Source organism: Sorex fumeus, unplaced genomic scaffold (genome assembly GCF_029834395.1).
Source record: "Sorex fumeus unplaced genomic scaffold, SorFum_2.1 ptg000065l, whole genome shotgun sequence".
Taxonomy (NCBI): domain Eukaryota; kingdom Metazoa; phylum Chordata; class Mammalia; order Eulipotyphla; family Soricidae; genus Sorex; species Sorex fumeus.
Window position 1 is genome coordinate 637126 of NW_026606122.1, and position 18236 is coordinate 655361.

The following is an 18236-nucleotide window of genomic DNA, read 5'->3' on the forward strand; positions in this document are numbered from 1 at the left end:
ACAATAAAGGGGGGAAAAAAAACAATGCTATTGCAGAATCACAATGATTTTGATTATTTTATTTTCAATTTTATTTAGTTCTAAATGCCTAAGTTTATCTAGAGTCTATGCTTATCCAAGTTTTGATTAAAGTGTCTTGTTTCATTCCTAAACATAAACTGATTAATTTATTTCTTTGTGGCTTATTCCTATTTTAATGACATTTTTCGTGTGCGAACCTATTTGAAAGGCTCTTATTCAGAGTCTGGAGTGATAGTACAGCAGGTAGGGTACTAACCTAGCACAGAACTGACGCATGTTTGATTCCCAGCATCCCTATGGTCCCCTGAACCATACTAGGAGTGATCCCTGAGCACAGAACCAGGAATAAGCCCTGAGAAGAGCCGAGTATTATTCAAAAACAAAATATACTTAAATATATTTAAATTTTTTAAAGGTTCTTACTGCTCTATATCAAAAAGGTGAGGTTTTGATCCCAAAACATTGTTTCTTGTTAATCTTGTCCTGACCTTGAGATACTATTATTGATTTTGCTGTTGTTGAGTGTAGTATTCTAATTTTTAAAAGTCAAGTAGGTTGAGTTTATCAAAATATTTTCTTTTAACCTGCCTATTAAATTTTTAAAAATTAGACACAGTGATCTGCATAGTTATTTGCAATAGGGTTTTAGGCATACAATGACTCCACCTCAGTCCCACCACTTGATCGCCCCATCCCTCTACTACTTACTCCAGGTTCCCTCCCAGTCCTCAACCTGACTCCTTAACAGATACATTTTAATTTTTAGCTTTAAATTACTAGTAGAAGGATTGATTCATTTATCTTAGAACTTCTGTAGGAACTAATAGAAGGATTGATACATTTACTTTAGAACGTGTAAGTTCATCTCATATTTTGATGCTATGTTATTAGAGGCATACACATTTAACATTGGTATGTCAAATAACACCTCAATTATAATATGATGTTCCTATTTATCCCAGGTCAATTTCTTGTTGTTAACTGCTTTTTCTGAAAAAAAAAATATATATCGTAGGACTTGATCAATAGCACAGAGGGTAAGGTGTTAGCCTTGCTTGCGGCCGACCTGGGTTCAATTCCTCCACCCCTCTCTGAGAGCCCATCAAGCTACTGAGAGTATTCAGCTCGCATGGCAAAGCTTAGCAAGCTACCCGTGATATATTCTATATGCCAAAAAAAAAATAACAAGAAGTCTCACATTGGAGACATTACTAGTGCCCACTCAAGCACATCGATGAACAATGGGAGGACAGTGCACTGTAATGCATGTACCACATCTTTCTTTAAATTAGTGTTAGTGTGGTAACCTTTTTTTCATCCTTTTAAACTACCTGAACTTAAATGACTATAGCTGGGCTTATAGAAAATATATAGTAGGATCCTTCTTTTATTTATTCTGAAAATCTGTTTTTATTGTGCATTCATACCTGTTGGATAACATTGGTCAGTCCTTTCTCCTCTGAACTAGGAGCTTAGGTTTACTGAGTAACACCCATCACAATGCTTCTGAAGCACTCCCATTAATCTTTTTTAAGGGTAATTTGTTATATTTTTTATTTAGATTTTTATTAGTGAAGCACCATGAGGTACAGTTGTAGATTTACAAATTTTTGTTCTTGGGTTTCAGTAACTTCTCTTTTGTGCTCTGCTTCCCATATCTGTTAATCGCTCATTTAGCCTAATCAGACCTGTGACTTGTACAGTCAGTTTCCTCAGAGGATTCTGGATTTTGTGTTTATTAAAGAAATACTGCTTTTTTCTTTCCTTTATGACCTTTTTGGTTTACTTTAGAGCAATGTCCTTTTTGTTATAGGCACAGGAAGACAGTTAATGCTATGCTCTTGTTACATGAGAGTTAATTGAATCTAAATAATATTTACTCCTGGCATCTGTAATATTTACCGGAGTTAAGCCTCAGTTGCCCTTAGTTCCTAGCACTCTAAGAGTAGGGTCTTAGATGGACCCAAGGGCAACCTTTAAACTATCCTAACATTGAAAAAGGACAGGCCAAATGCCATAAAATGTATAATATATTAAGAGCACGGTCATGGACAGACTTTCATGACCAAAAAAGAAGTAACTAGAGGAACCTACTGGAGTTAGGAAAGACTAATGTGTTTCCCTCCTTTTTTAATATTTTTATTTTATAAAGTAGTTCACAATATTTGATTACATTTAATATTCAAACACAAATCCCACCACCATTACACTTTCCCACCACCATATTTTGGATGTTTCTATCCCGAACCCCAAACCCTGCTCCAAAGCAGAACCAAAATAATATACTTTGTATTGTTTGTCATGAAAAACTGCTGAAAATGGTACAAAAAAAGTTTCCTTAGAGGAAACAGTGTGAAGACTGTTCACTGAGGGACAATTAAGTCCTTATATAAGGGACTAATCTGGCTTGGGGACCGTAGTCTGGATATATCGTGAGATATCCCCAGGAGAGCCACCCTTTAAGCTTAATATATCTCTTAATGTGTTCATACAAAATAACTAGAAAGATTATTAAGTACTAAATTTAAGATGACTGTTTAAATGGATAGGGACTAAGGAAAGGAGAAATACACCCTTAGATGAAATTCCACTCTTGAAAAGATCACCTACATGGATGAGACCTTTGTCTTACGAGAAGCTTCCCTGGGGCCCGTCCCCAGAGCCAGGAGCACTTGGTGAACCCCCGCCCTCAAGCCTGGATGTCGCAGCGAACAAAGATGGCTGCCCTGACGACCGTGGTGGTGGCGGTGGCGGCCACGGCGGTAGCCCGCACTGGGGCAGGGGCGGGGGCGGGCGCCGGAGCGGTGTGGGAGCAGCGTCCGGGCCGCAAGAGAATGATGGCAGTTTTGGTACTGCAGGTGGAATTCGTTCTTTTCAGCTGCAAAACCGGAAGCAGAAAGTTAATTGGACTAAGAAAACAGAATTTATGCGCACAGCAGAAAGATTAAAAAATCATTATTAACATAGAAAAAGATAAACACAGTCATTTCTACAACCAAAAAAAGTGATTTCAGAATTGAGCATAGTATGCTGGAAGAATTGGAAAATAAATTGATTAACAATAGGAGAACAGAAAGAGCAAGAATTCAGCAACAACTGGATAAAATACATAACAATGTCAAGAAACTGCAGCACCAGTTAAGAAATGTGAAGCCTACCCTTGACTTTGTTGAAAAGCTCAGAGATATGATGGAAGAAATTGAAAATGCAATGAATACCTTTAAGAAAGAGCAGAGATTAATGTATGAAGAACTAATAAAAGAAGAAAAAATAACTAACAATGAGCTAAGTGCCATCTCCAGAAAGCTTGACACCTGGGCTCTGGGTAACCCGGAAACTGAGAAGGCGTTGAGAGCTGCATCAAGCAAGCCCCCCGCCCCCACCCAGACAGAGCCGTACCAGGCTCTGCCAGAGGAAGTGGTGGAGTTTGAAAGATTCCTCTAGCAGACGGGTGGGCTCCAGGGCAGCTGGGAGGATTATGCTCATCAGAGTTTTTTTTTTAATAGTGAGACATCATGAGGTACAGTTGCAGACTTACACATTTTTGTGCTTGGGTTTCAATTATACAATGATCAACTACCCATCCCTCCACCGGTGCCCATTTCCCACCACCACGGGTCCCAGTATCTCTCCCACCCCCCATCCCACCCTGCCTCTGTGGCAGGGCATTCCCTTTTGTTCTCTCTCTCTTATTGGTTGCTGTGGTTTGCAAAAGAGGCAATGGGTGACAATCATGTTTAGTCTATAGTCTACTTTCCGCATGCTTCTCCCATCCAAAGCGAGAAGCAAGCATAAGGGAAGCCAGTTTCATCTAAGAAGTTCTAGAACAGCCTCCTGGAAGAACACGGGACGGACGAAGTCCAACACCATGAGTAATGGTATCAGAAATTAATGGCTTTGGAATAAAGAAAGAGTCTATTCAGAATTGGAAAGCTAAAAAGTAGCAAAAACGGGAGGAAATCTTCAAGTTAAAGAAAAAGGCAGAAAACATGCCTTTTGGTAATAAACAAGAAGGGAATCAGAAGCAAAAAGAAGAAAAAAGGAAAAAAGAAGAAACTGGCCATTGAAGCTTGGAAAAACCAGAAAAGTATAGAAATAGCAACAAAATCTGCTTCCCAGGTAAAGGAAGAGGAAGAGAAAGAGAAAAAGCAGCAAAAAGCGCTAGCACCAACATAAGCTAAAATTACAACTGGAAAGCTATGCCCAGCAGAAAAAAAAGAACAGGAAGAGTCTTTGAGACTTGAAAAGGAGCTGAGAGGAAAAAGAGAAAAGGCAGAAAGAAGAAAAATGGCTGCTAATGAAATTTCCAGGTTTCAGGAAAGAGATTTACATGTACTTAAATTGATAATTCAAGAGAAACAGTCCAAGGAAGATGAAAAGGCAGAAAAGCTCAGAAGACTGGCAAAATTAAAAGAAAATGTAGAAAACAATGTTAGCAGAGACCCCTCTAGGCTTTACAAACCTATCAAAAAGCTGGGAAGAACGCACCAAACAGATCGGACGGAAGGGCTGCGGGCTGCTGCTCCTGATGCCCCACAGGTGAACAGGAGGGCGATTCCAGCATGGAGACAAGGGCTGTACGGAAGGTTCTGAGAGAAGGAAATGGTCATTAGGGTGACGGGAATGATCGCATGTAACCCTGCGCCAGAAGACAGTGACAAACTGTGTTCTTTAAAACCTAGTCGGATTGGTTACTGTGTTGTGAGTTGACGGTATAAACTTCCAAGCAGCATTGCCATGAGTGTTTCCTGTTCATACTCTTAGACGGTATTTAATAGGTTTGCTGGACTCACTGATATAAATTTTTTTGCATAGTTTATGTTACATTTCATTTCAATACTCTGAACATTTCATAGATATTTTGTTTTTGTGCTGGCATAGCAATACTAACTGGGGCAATCATAGGGTGACATTTTTAAGTCCAAATTTTATAATATTTATAACTTGGAGAAACATTAGCTTGAATAATTACAATGAGAAGTTTTTTTAACTTAAAAAAGTACTTTTCCTAAGTTTGACAGATTAATGTTTGTGAATCACTACATTTTGTGTAATAAATATTTTGTATTTGTTTGAAAAAAAGAAGAAGCTTCCCTGAAGGAAGGACTTTTCATATGTTGATTATGCTATCTCACCTATGTGGAACTGCTACCCCCAACCCTGGAGATTGGACTCTTAACTAATGCTGGGAGAAGGAATTGAGGCAGAGTAAGTCTGGAATGGGGCAGAGAATGAAACTGGATGTAGAGAGTGAAACTGAAAGGGGTATGTGAGACTAGAATGAGAGGAGTGTGAGTCTGGAATGGAGACAGAGATAGTAATAAATGGCGACTGATTACCAACCAGCTTGGTGGCCTTATTCCCTCCTTCATGAGTCTATTGGTGGCAGCCGGCCAGGTGGGTAAGTGACTCATGGCCAACAAAAGCACGTGGCAAGCGTTCCTACACTTTTTGAACACACATATGCCAATCTCAGTTAAAGTGGTTATTGATGTAACTGGATTAATATCAACTATATTTACAGTTGTCTGTGTACACTGCATTTTTTCACTTATTTCACTTTGACCTTATTTTCTTTGTTTCTACTTTTATTTCTTTCCTTTTTGTTTTGGGTTTTACAGGGATGTGTGCAGTGATCACTCCTTGTGGTGTTCTGGAGAAATGAAGTGGTGCTGGGGATGAAACCAGGGTCGAATGTGTGCAGGACAAGCACATTGAACCCCTGTATTATCTCTTCTCCAGCCCCTGCCTTTTTTTTTTGTATGATTCCACCATTCCCTATGTTTGCATGTTAATCATTTTGCTTTTATAATTGCTTCTGCTTGTTTCCTTAGAATTTACAACATATACTTTAGCCAATCTTGATCCAACTACTCTCAACATTATATGACTCCATGTATGGTGCAGGTGCAGTGTAACAGCGTATTCTCAACTCTCCTTCTCTCGTGGCACTTTGGAAATTGGCACCTTGGAAATTGGAAAACACATGTACTATAATCAACTAAAATATTGTTGTTCTATACAGAACACTTCATCCTCAAAAAGCTAAATACACAATCTTCTCAAGTATGCATGGGACATTCTCCAAGATAGACCACATACTTGACCACAAAAAATGCCTACATAAAATTAAGAAGATAGAGATTGTATGATCTTCTCAGACCATGATGAGGTGAAAATAAAAACGAATCACACACACAAACAATTAAATCAAACACCTGGAAATTAAACAGCTCACTACTGAACAATAAGTGGCTTAGAAAAGGAATCAAAGAGGAAATCAAAAGATTCCTGGAAACAAATGAGAATGAAAACACAAGTTACCAGAACTTATGGGACATGACAACAGCTGTGTTAACAGAAAAGTTTATAGCTTTACAAGCATTCTTAAGGAAGGAAGGGCGAACTGATTACCAACATAAGCATTCTTTTTTTATCATTTTTTTAATTAGTGAAACACAATGAAGTACACTTATAGACTTATAAATTTTTGTGCTTGGGTTTCAGTTATACAATGATCAAGTACCCATCCCTCCACCAGTGCCCATCCTCCCCCATCACGGGTCCCAGCATCCCTCCCCCCCATCACCCCCCCGTCCCACCCTGCCGCTGTGGCAGGGCATTCCCCCCTGTTCTCTCTCTCTTCTTTTGGGTACTGTGTTTTGCCAGAGAGGCATTGAGTGGCAATCATGTTTGGTCTATAGACTACTTTTAGCACCACATAAGCATTCTAACTTCACAGCTTAAGAGCTTGGAGAATGACCAACAAAAGGAGCCCAAAACAGGCAGAAGAAAGTGAATAATAAAACTTAGAGCATAAATTAACAAGACAGAAGCTCCAAAACAATCCAAAAATTCAATGAAACCAAGAGCGGATTCTTTGAGAAAATAAAAAAAAAGATCCATAAACTTCTAGCAAGACTGACAAAGGGAGGGAGAGAGAAAACCTTAATAAACTGAACCAGAAACAAAAAGGGGGACATCACAAGAGACACTACAGGAATTCAAAGGATCCTCAAGATTACTTTGAGAATCTTTTTGCCATGAAACAAGAAAGCCTCAAGGAAATGGATAAATTCCTGGATTCCTATAGCCTCCCGAGGCTGGACCAAGAAAACCTGGAGTACCTGAGCAGACCTATCACCATTAAGGAAATTGAGATGGTAATAAAAGGTCTCCCTCAAAACAAAACTCCTAGCCCAGATGGATTCACTAGTGAATTCTTTCAAATCCTTAAAGAGTACTTACCCCCAATCCTTTTTAAGCTTTTCCAGAAAATTTAAGAATCAGAAACATTTCCAAACAACTTCTATGAAGCAAATATCACCCTGATACCAAAAGCAGACAGAGATACCACAAAGAAAGAGAATTACAGGCCAATATCTCTGACAAACACAGATGCAAAGATTCTCAAAAATCCAAGAAAACAGAATACAATAACTCATCAAAAAGATCATACACCATGACCAAGTAGGATTCATCCTGGGAATAAAGGTTATTTTACCACTCGAAAGTCAAACAACATAATCCATCATATCAATAAAAGAAAAAAATTAAAAACAATATGATATCAATAGAGGCAGAGAAAGCATTTGACAAGATCCAGCACCTGTTTATAATGAAAACTCTCAGCAAAATGGGCATTGAAGGAATTTTCCTCAATATAGTCAAAGCCATCTACCACAAGCTCACAGCAAGCATCATTCTCAATGGGGAGAAACTAATAACTTTCCTCTAAAATCGGGGACAAGACAAGTTTACCCATTCTCGCCACTCCTATTCAATATAGTACAGGAATTTCTTGCCATGGAAGTTCACTGTCACTGTCCTCCCATTGTTCATCGATTTGCTCGAGCGGGCCCAGTAATGTCTCCATCGTGAGACTTTGTTACTGTGTTTGGCATATCGAATACGCCACGGGTAGCTTGACAGGCTCTGCTGTGGGGGCGAGATACTCTCCGTAGCTTGCCAGGCTCTCTGAGAGGGACGGAGGAATCGAATTCGTGTCAGTCATGTTGGCTGTGTGCAAGGCAAACGCCCTACCCGCTGTGCTATCGCTCCAGCCTGCCATGGCAGTTAGGCAAGAAAAATATATCAAGGGCATACAGACAGGAAAGGAAGAGCTCTAGGTATCACTGTTTGTGGAAGATATGATACTATAGCACAGCGGGTAGGGCGTCTGCCTTGCACGCAGCCAACATGGCCGACCCGAGTTCTATTCCTCCACCCCTCTCGGAGAGCCCGGCAAGCTACCGAGAGTATTCGATATGCCAGACACAGTAACAACAAAGTCTCCAATGGAGACGTTACTGGGCCCGCTCGAGCAAATCGATGATCAACGGGAGGGCCTTTACTTACTTACTTACTTACTTAGAAAATACTAGAGACTCGACAAAAAATCTCCTATAAACAATAGGTTTCTATAGTAAAGTGGCAGGCTACAAAATCAACACCCAAAATTTCATGGCTTTCCTATATACAAATAATGAAATAAAGAAAGAGATGTTAAAAAAAAAACTATCCCGGGGCCAGAGTGATAGCACAGTGAGTAGGGCGTTTGCCTTGCACGCGGACGATCTGGGTTCGATCCCCGGCATCCCATATGGTCCCCCAAGCAACGCCAGGAGTAATTCCTGAGTGCAGAGCCAGGAATAATGACTGAACATCACTGAGTGTGACCCACAAAGAAAAAAAACTGTCCCATTCACAATAGTGGCTCAGAAAATCAAGTACCTTGGAATCAACTTAACTACAGAGTTGAAGGAAATATGAAGGGAAAATTATAAAACCCTACTGCAGGAAATAAAGGAGGAAACTAGGAAATGTAGATACATCATGGATAGGAATGATTAACATTATCAAAATGGCAATACTCCCTAAAGCAATATACAAATTTAATGTGGTTCCTATGAGGATACCCATGACATTTTTCAAAGAAATAGACAAAACTATCCTGCGGTAGGGTGTTTGCCTTGCACGCAGCCAACATGGCCGATCCGAGTTCGATTCCTCCGCCCCTCTCGGAGAGCTCGGCAAGCTACCGAGAGTATCTCGCCCGCACAGCAGAGCCTGGCAAGCTCCCCGTGATGTATTCGATATGCCAAACACAGTAACAACAAAGTCTCCAATGGAGACGTTACTGGGCCCGCTCGAGCAAATCGATGATCAACGGGAGGGCCTTTACTTTACTTACTTTACATACTGAAATTCATATAGAACAATAAACCACCACAAATAGCTAAAACAATCCTTGGGGAAAAGAAAGTTGGTAGCTTCACCTTTCCGAACTCCAAATGAAGCAGTAGTAATTAAAGCAGCATGTAATTGGACTAGAAACAAACCCACAGACCAATGGAAAAGAGTTGATTATTCTGTCACACAATCAAATATGATCACTCAGTCTTTGATGAAGGAGCAAGAAATGTGAAGTGGAACAAGGAAACCTTATTCAACAAGTGGTGCTCATAAAACTGGACAGCTACCTAAAAATAATTAAACTCTCATCTCTATCTAATGCCAGGCACAAAATTCAGATCAAAGTGGATTAAAGACCTCCATACCAGACCTGAATCCATAAGGTACATGGAAGAAAATATAGGCAGAACACTCCATGACATTGAAGCTAAAAGCATCTATAAGGATGAAATACCACTGACCAAGCAAGTGGAAACAAATATAAACAAATGGGACTATATTAAACTAAGAGGTTTCTGCACGTCAAAAGGAACAATGACCAAAAGACAGCAAGAGCACACGGAATGGTAAGGATATTTACCCAATAACCATCTGATAAGGGGTTAATATCCATGATATACAAGACACTAGTACAATTTACAAGACAAAAACTCCAACCCTATCAAAAAATGAGAAGAACTGAACTGAAGCTTCCTCAAAAAAGAAATACAAATGGCTAAAAGACACATGAAAAAATGCTCTACATCACTAATCATCAGGAAAATGCAAATCACAACAACTATGAGATATTATCTCGCACCACAGAGACTGGCACACATCAAAAAGAATAAGAACAACCATACTGGCACGGATGTTGGGAGAAAGGGACTCTTTTATTGTTGGTGGGAATGCCGACTGGTCCAATCATTTTGGAAAACAATATGGGAGCTTCCATATTACTCCACAATACCACTTCTGGGAATATATCCTGAGAGTGCAAAAAAGCACAGTAGAAATGGCATCTGCACCTGTACGTTTATTGTAGCACTCTTGACAATAGCCAGAGTCTGGAAACAACCCGAATGCCTGAGAACAGATGACTGTTATAGAAACTTTGGTACATCTACACAATTCTTAACAGCCGGATACTTTCCAGCTGTTAGGAAAGATGAAGGCATGAAATTTATTTATAAGTGGATGGTTATGGAGAGTATCATGCTAAGTGAAATGAGTCAGAAAGAGAGGAACAGACATAGAAGGATTGCACTCATTTGTGGAATATAAAATAACATAACATGAGACTGACACCCAAGGACAGTAGACAGTAGACACACGGACCAGGAATCTTGCTCCATCGTTGGAAGCCGGCCTCATTAGCTGGGGGAGAAGGCAGCTGCGATGGAAAAGGGATCACTAAGTCTTTGATGGTTGGAGTAATCATTTGGGATTGGAGATGTGTGCTGAATGTTGATAAAGCACCAAACATAATAGCTTCTCGGTATCTATTGCAAACCATAATGCCCCAAAGTAGCTAGAGAGTATGGGGAAAACTGTCTGCCATAGAGTTGGAGGGAGGGTGGTGATGAGGGGATACTGGGGGTATTGGTGGCAGAAAATGTTCACTGGTGGAGCAATGGGTGTTCCATTACTGTATAACTAAAATTCAATCATGAAAGCTTTGTCAGTATCTCATGGTGATTCAATATAAATATATTTATACTTTTTGTTTTTAAGCAACATTCAGCAGTGGTTGGGGCTTCTGCTTAGCTCAGTGCCCAGAAATAACTCTTGGCGGTGCTTGGGGTAACATATGGGATGCCCGGATTGAACTTGGTGTGTTGCCTGCAAGGCAGGTGCTGTTCCCCCTGTACTATCACTCTGGAACCTTATTACTATAGTCTTTTAGAAAACAGCTGTGGTTTAAATGACAAAGGTATAGAAAATATAAAAGATGCTGTATTGCCTAAATCTATTTTTCTTAAGTTAGAGCATATTTCCTGATCCTTCTGATTGAAGAATGTCTCTTAGCAAATAGAGATTCCTGGATATTCATTTGGCCAATTTTTATTATGAGTATTATTTAATTTTTTATTTAATTAATGATCCATGATTTAACGAGTTCTTGATAGATTCATTTTAGGTATATAATATCCCAACACCAGTCCTACCACCAGTGTCAATTTCCTCCACCAGTGTTCCTTACTCCCCCCTCACTCTCTCACCCTTCTACCTGCCACCTTGACAGGGACATTTTAAAGTTCTATGGTTGTCATTTAGCATATTTTCATATAGATTCTCATATTTTTGATGTTGTTGAGTCTGCTTTGGCTCTCTCACATCACTGCTGTACCCAAGTTTCTAGCCCCTGTTCCCTCATTACTTCTCTTTCACAACTTCTTCCCCCCCTTGATTTCTTTCCTTCTCTGTGATTGCCACTCAATGCCTCTTTTGCAAACCACAACACCCAAAAGGAGAGAGAGAACAAAGGGGAATGCCCTGCTACAGAGGCAGGGTGAGATGGGGGGTGGGAGGGATACTGGGATCCATGGTGGTGGGAAATGGGCATTGGCGGAGGGATGGGTATTTGATCATTGTAAAATTGAAACTCGAGCACAAAATTTGTAAGTCTACAACTGTACCTCATGGTGGTACTTTAATAATTTAATGATATATAATAAATAATTTAATAATTTAATAAAAATTTTAAAAAATAATATGTGGTCAAGAGTGATCTAGAAAAATTAAGTGATCTAGGTATCCTCCATTTACTACATGGTATTTCCTCGTCCAGTAACTTTATATACCACAGATGCGATCATCCTATGTTGTGCTTCTTCTGACATACTATACTCAACATATCTTCCAGTTTCATTAAGGTTGCAGCAAATTTCATTATTTCATCATTCCAGATATATGTTAGTCCACTATGCATTTATGCAATATCTTCATACTACACTCATTTGTCATTGGACAGCTGTTTTGACATGAGAATTCTTTATCCCATGTTCATTTTAATTATTCTCTTAAAGAAATGGGATTTCAAGAAGATGGTTGTTCTTTTCAATGCACTTTTAAAACATTTCAGTCCACAATCCTTCTCTACGAATTATTTTTGATGAAAAGTTACCTGTAATTCATACCATAGTCATATGTATATAAACTCTTTTCCTTTTGGCTTATTTTCAAAGTTTACTATTAGTCTTTAGTTTTATGCAGTTTGAATATAATGCCCAGGAAAGTGTGGAGTATTGTGTGAGTGTGCATATGTGCATGTGCATGCATGTGCATTTTAATATATATGCTGCTTGGTATTTCCTGAGATTTGAAATTTGTGGTTTAGTGTCTGGTGATAATATAACCTGGGCCGGAGCGATAACATAGTGGGTAGGGCGTTTGTCTTACATGTGGCTGACCCGGGTTTGATTCCACCACCCCTCTCAGAGAGCCCAGCAAGCTACCGAGAGTATTCCATCTGCAGGCAAAGCCTGGCAAGCTACCCGTGACTATTCAATATGCCCAAAACAGTAACAACAAGTCTCACACTGGAGATGTTAACTGTTGCTGGCTCGAGCAAATCTATTAACAGTGGGAGGACAGTGCTACAGTGCAGTGCTAATAATAATTGGAATAACGGTTATTGATCCTCTGCCCAATTCTCTGTTTTTTTCTAGAGTTTTTGGTCCAACCTGTCAGATACTCAGGAGCCCTCTTTTGCTTCTTACATCAGAAAGATCACACTATTTTTAGTTTACATATATTTTTTAATAACTGAACATAATAGGTTGTGCTTTGGATGTCCTGAATCATTTCCACTGTTAGACAACAGCAGAATACTTGTGAGCAGAAGCACATAATGTAAACACTGGCTTCTATGAAAGAATTCATGGCCAGTCACGCCGGATTTGATAAGATAGAGGGAGGGGCCTTTCTGCATCGCATTCAACAAGTGGCCAATCCGGATGGGACAAAGCGGTTATTTAGTAATCTGCTAAGAAGCCAAGGAGCAAGCACACCCTGGGAGAGCTGCAGGCGCCATGGGTAGAGTGAAAAGCGGATCTAACGTTGAGCTGCGCGGGCGGAAGCGTGTCAGGGACAGTGCAGGGTCCTGTGCTGCCTTCGCTGTCATGGGCGGCCGGCGCCCAGCTGTCCGAGTCCGGATGGGGAGCTACGGGGCCCGGAGAAAGGCTGGGGCGTCCAAGAAGGATTTTGCCCGGTTGCGGCGGAAGCGCGGGTGGCGGCGTGCCCGCGGAATTGGCTCCAAAGATGAACTAGCATCCGGGAAGACGCTGGCGAACCCCTGGTCCCATGGTGAGATGGATCTGGGCGCGCAGCGGGAGCGTTGGGAGACATTCAGGAAGCGACGGGGCCTCAGCTGCGAGGGTGCTGCCAAGTTCTTGCTGGACACCTTCGAGTTCCCGGGTCTGGTGAACCACACCGGAGGCTGCCACTGCGGCTTGGTGCGCTTTGCGGTCTGGGCGCCCGCCGACCTGAGCGTTCTGGATTGCAGCTGCAGGCTGTGCAAGAAGAAGCAGCACCGCTACTTTCTCGTCCCGGCGTCGCGCTTCACGCTCCTCCGGGGCGCCGACAGCATGGTCACCTACCAGTCCAACAAGCACCCGGCCCTGCACAGCTTCTGCATCAAGTGCGGTGTGCAGAGTTTCCACACCTCTGTCTCTGATCCGAGCGTTTATGGCGTTGCCCCGCACTGCCTGGACGCGGGCACCGTGCGCAGCGTGGTCGTCGAGGAGGTTACCTGTGATTCATCGGGTGATGAGGCCACCAAGGAGCCCAAGACCGTCGCGAACAAGACCACCACCTGAACCCCTGCCTCTCTTCAGAAAATGACCGGCGTCCCGTAAACGCTCGCTGTGCGCTGGTGGAGGAGGGGGGTGGGTGAATGTGGCGGTGTGTGTGTGTGTGTGTGTGTGTGTGTGTGTGTGTGTGTGTGTGTGTGTGTGACTCTCCTGGGCTTGTATAAATTGTCCTGTCAAAGGCCTGTTTCTCGCTGGACTGGTTTGACAGATGGACCTGTGGGTTCGCTTCAAGCTTCTACCCCTCCCCTGACAGGATGTTTTGCTTAGCATAAATATCTGAGCGCACAACGAGTTTTTCTGTGATAACCCTCCAGTCAGTACAAATAGTGCCTCTACTTTTTCAAGTTACCCTTTGTGTCGAGCGGTTTTATTTCTCACACAGTTTGGCAAAACACTTGAGATTGTTGCTGTTTACTGCATGGCTATGGTGGTATTGTGAATGGGAAGATATGTAATACCACTACAGTCCAAATTGTTGTAACACGAATTAGGCCATTGCCTCTTGATTATTTTAACTTTATGTGTGTTTATGTGAGTGTGCATTCATTAAGTGGTCACAGGTGTTCTAGTCAATTACATATGCAGTATCTTAAACCATTGTCTATATAATGAATATTTTAAAAATGTGTTTAAGAATCACAGTATTTCCTTGTGCTTTTATTTCAGCTGATGTTAACATTTTGCTTGTTTTGTTGTAAATAATCTTGATAGGTTTCAGGAAGTCTGAGGAATGAAAAATATATATGTACACTATATACCTTCTTTTTAAAAATTAAATCTCTGTGAGATACCGAGTTACAAAACTGTTTATGGTCCTGTTTCAGTCGAACAGTGTTCCAATACCCACCCCTCCACTAGTGTACATTTCCCACCACCAATGTCCCCACTTTCCTTCCCTGCCCCTCCTGCAGCCTGTCTCTATGGCAGTTACTTTCTCTCTCCCCTTCCTTCTCTCTCCCTTTTCTCTCCTTTTGGCTAACATGGTTTTCAGTACAGTTTATACCTTCTTTTATGTCTTGACATTCCAATCTTGTTTTATGTGTTAATTCTCCAGAAATAAATATTAATAAAATGTGCATTTGTGTTTTATACTAAAATAACCAATAAATTACATGAAATTTGTTGATAATGAAACTTTATCAATTGGTGGTGAGTAAATCATATGGAAATATTCATGAAAATATTTATCTTTGCAGCTGGATTTTAATTTACTAGTTAAACTATTCAAGGCATATTATAAACACATCAGACAAAATGTGTTTTAAAGAGAGCACATTTTTTAGGTAAAATCACATATATAACCATCAATACTTAGTAGCACTGTAGCACTGTCTGCCCGTTGTTCATCGATTTGCTCGAGCGGGCACCAGTAATGTGTAACAACAAATTGTGAGACTTGTTGTTACTGTTTTTGGCATATTGAATACGGCACAGGTAGCTTGCCAGGCTTTGCCATGTGGACTTAGTAAATAAATAAATTAACCATCAAAATTTAGCAAAGAAAGAAATTTTCCATACCTTTAAAAAAAATTGGGTGTTTGGGTTTTTTCTTAATTTTCATATCAATAGTAGTATTTCAAAGGAGTAAAGTTCAAGTGATATTTTGTGTTTTATCACTTGAGTAAAGTGCACTAGATTTTCCCTCTGTTTTCTTTCATGCCTCTTCTGAATACATTTCATCTGACATGCACATAATATTCCCATAATAGTTTAACATGTTTTAACGTTAAACCAATTATACATGTATTTCTAGACATTCTAAGAAATATAAACCAATTATAAACGAATTATAACCAATTTAAACCAATTATATATATATATATGTTTCTATACATATCACAAATAACATGCCCTTGTAGTGGAATCACACAAAGGATAATCCATACCCTTCATCTTCCGTCTTATTCCACAGTAGAACAGATGGGAAATTTACTGTATGATTTCTTTAATATGTCCCTCTGTGGCCCAAACTTCCTTCTCTGTCATTAGCCTGTCCCAGTCCTTAAGCATTTAGAGGTTGGGCTTAGGCAGAAAAGGGTGTGAGAGAGGAATACACATGTGCTCCAGGAGGTTTACTCACCTTGGAGTTCAGAAAATACCAAAATGGGGCCTAAAACATAGAGTATAGTGGTTAAGGCACTTGGCTTGCCCATAAATAACCCCAGTTATATACCTAGCACTACATAAGGTCCCCCTGAGCACCAACAGGACCAATTTCTGAGCATAGTAAGTCCTGAGCATAGGTGTAAGCCCTGGTCATCTGCTAATGTGGTCCCAAAACCAAAGAGAGAGAGAGAGAGAGAGAGAGAGAGAGAGAGTGCATATATTAGATCCAGGGAGAAAGAAAATTTCTTAAGACTTCGTGCTTCTACCATGTCAGTGCTTTTGTTTTTTTCTTTGCAAAGAAGTGTATGGGCACACACACTTATGTATGTATATACATACATATTTGGTATACATTCCTATATATATATATATATATATATATATATATACAGAATACACACACACAACACACACTGGTTTCCCCATATAAAAACGTGGTGAGGGGAGTTTTATGATGATGGTAAGATATAAGAGTGAATGGTAGGGGGTATGGTGCCGCCAGCAGGTTAATCTGTACCTGTGAGGTGAGTCCATCAGCAGCCTGATGGCACCGTCAGACTTTCAAATACCCCAAAATTGCTGCTGTGCCTTTGGCCAGACCCCAAAAACTTGGGGAAAAGATTACCAAGAAAGTAAATGGCCAAAAGTTAGGTATGTGGGAGACACACCCACAAACCACCTCCGGCTCAGCTATGTAATTGGAAGCACGGCCTCTCTGGTTCTTGATCAAACTGGTTAACGACCATGATCCCAGAGACTCAGAAATGAATCTTGGAACCCAAAGGTTTTTGGCAGAAATGTGTCCTGTTCTGCAGTAAGGTACTGGCGCTGGGTCACTCCAGGTGGGAATAGGTTTCATGCCTTGGCCTGTTCCCCCTGGCAAATCGGTGACCGCCATCCTCCAGAGGCCATTGGACAGTCAGGTTTGGGTGCAGTGACGAGACACGTGGGGCCTCACCAGATCGGGGTGGAACTGGCCCTTTCCTACCCATCCCAACGAGACTCCGAGTCGCTGCCTACAAACGTCCTCTCTGGTTCCTAATCAAGCTAATTGACGACCATGATCACAGAGACTCAGAAACAAATCTAGAAACCCAGCGACTTGACAGAAATGCATCTGGACCACATACAAGGTGGTCGCCGCCTCAGAGCTTATAGGAAAACCAGGTATGAGCCTGTGGTGACGGGGCAACTGCAGTAACATGGGAAGGGAGACGGTACCGGCTCGTCCTTCACTCCCTACCAAGGTCACGAGTTGACCCCCACGAGTGGCTCTATGGCACAGCCATAACACTAGACACACAGAAACCAATCTTGTAATTATCTGACTCTTTGAAGAAATCCAAAATCATTATATGATTCTCATAATCAGGTATAGTAAAGTAAAGTAAAGGCCCCCCCGTTGATCATCAATTTGCTTGAACGGGCCCAGTAACGTCTCCATTGGAGACTTTGTTGTTACTGTGTCTGGCATATCGAATACTCTCGGTGCTTGCCGGGCTCTCCGAGAGGGGCGGAGGAATCGAACTCGGGTCGGCCATGTTGACTGCATGCAAGGCAAAGGCCCTACCGCTGTGCTATCGCTCCAGTTCCAGGTATAGAAAACAAAGTATTTAACAATGCCTTTTCAGCAATTCTGATTGTTGGGGGGGGGGATTCTAAACAATAATGGTGCATCTTTTGTTAAAATAATGAATGTAATCAATGTAGAGTAAAGTTAAGTAGAAATCATCTGCCTCACAGTCATTGGGAGGGGTGTGAGGGGGGTATGTTGGGGTTCTTGGTGGTGAAAAATGAGTACTGGTGAAGGGAAAGGTGTTTGATCATTGTATGACGAAGACTTAAACCTGAAAACTTTGTAACTTTTTCCACAGTGATTCAATAATTAAATATAAGAATAAAAATAAATAAATAAAATTATGAAAAAAAGAGTGAATGGTAGAACCTAAGGCTTAAAAATGTTGTTGGGGTAAAGGGTGAAGTCCTAGGTGTCTGTGGAGGAATAATCAGAGAGGAGAAATGATGATTAATTTAGGCTCAGTGAAGAGTGTAAGGTGGCAAAGGAAGAACAGAAGTGTTTCTAGGAATAGTTAAGGGGGTTACCATAGGTTTTCAATTTAG

General features: G+C 40.9%; 1 protein-coding gene and 1 pseudogene across 1 annotated transcript; both read left to right on the forward strand.

Moving 5' to 3' along the window:
- The first annotated feature begins 2738 nt into the window (after positions 1-2738).
- LOC130036709 (coiled-coil domain-containing protein 112-like) lies at positions 2739-4614 on the forward strand (annotated as a pseudogene).
- An 8615-nt stretch (positions 4615-13229) lies between these two features.
- CENPVL3 (centromere protein V like 3) lies at positions 13230-14045 on the forward strand. The gene has a single exon (XM_056128635.1). The coding sequence runs from the start codon at positions 13230-13232 to the stop codon at positions 14013-14015; it is 786 nt and encodes a 261-aa protein (XP_055984610.1). The 3' UTR covers positions 14016-14045.
- The last annotated feature ends 4191 nt before the right edge of the window (positions 14046-18236 follow it).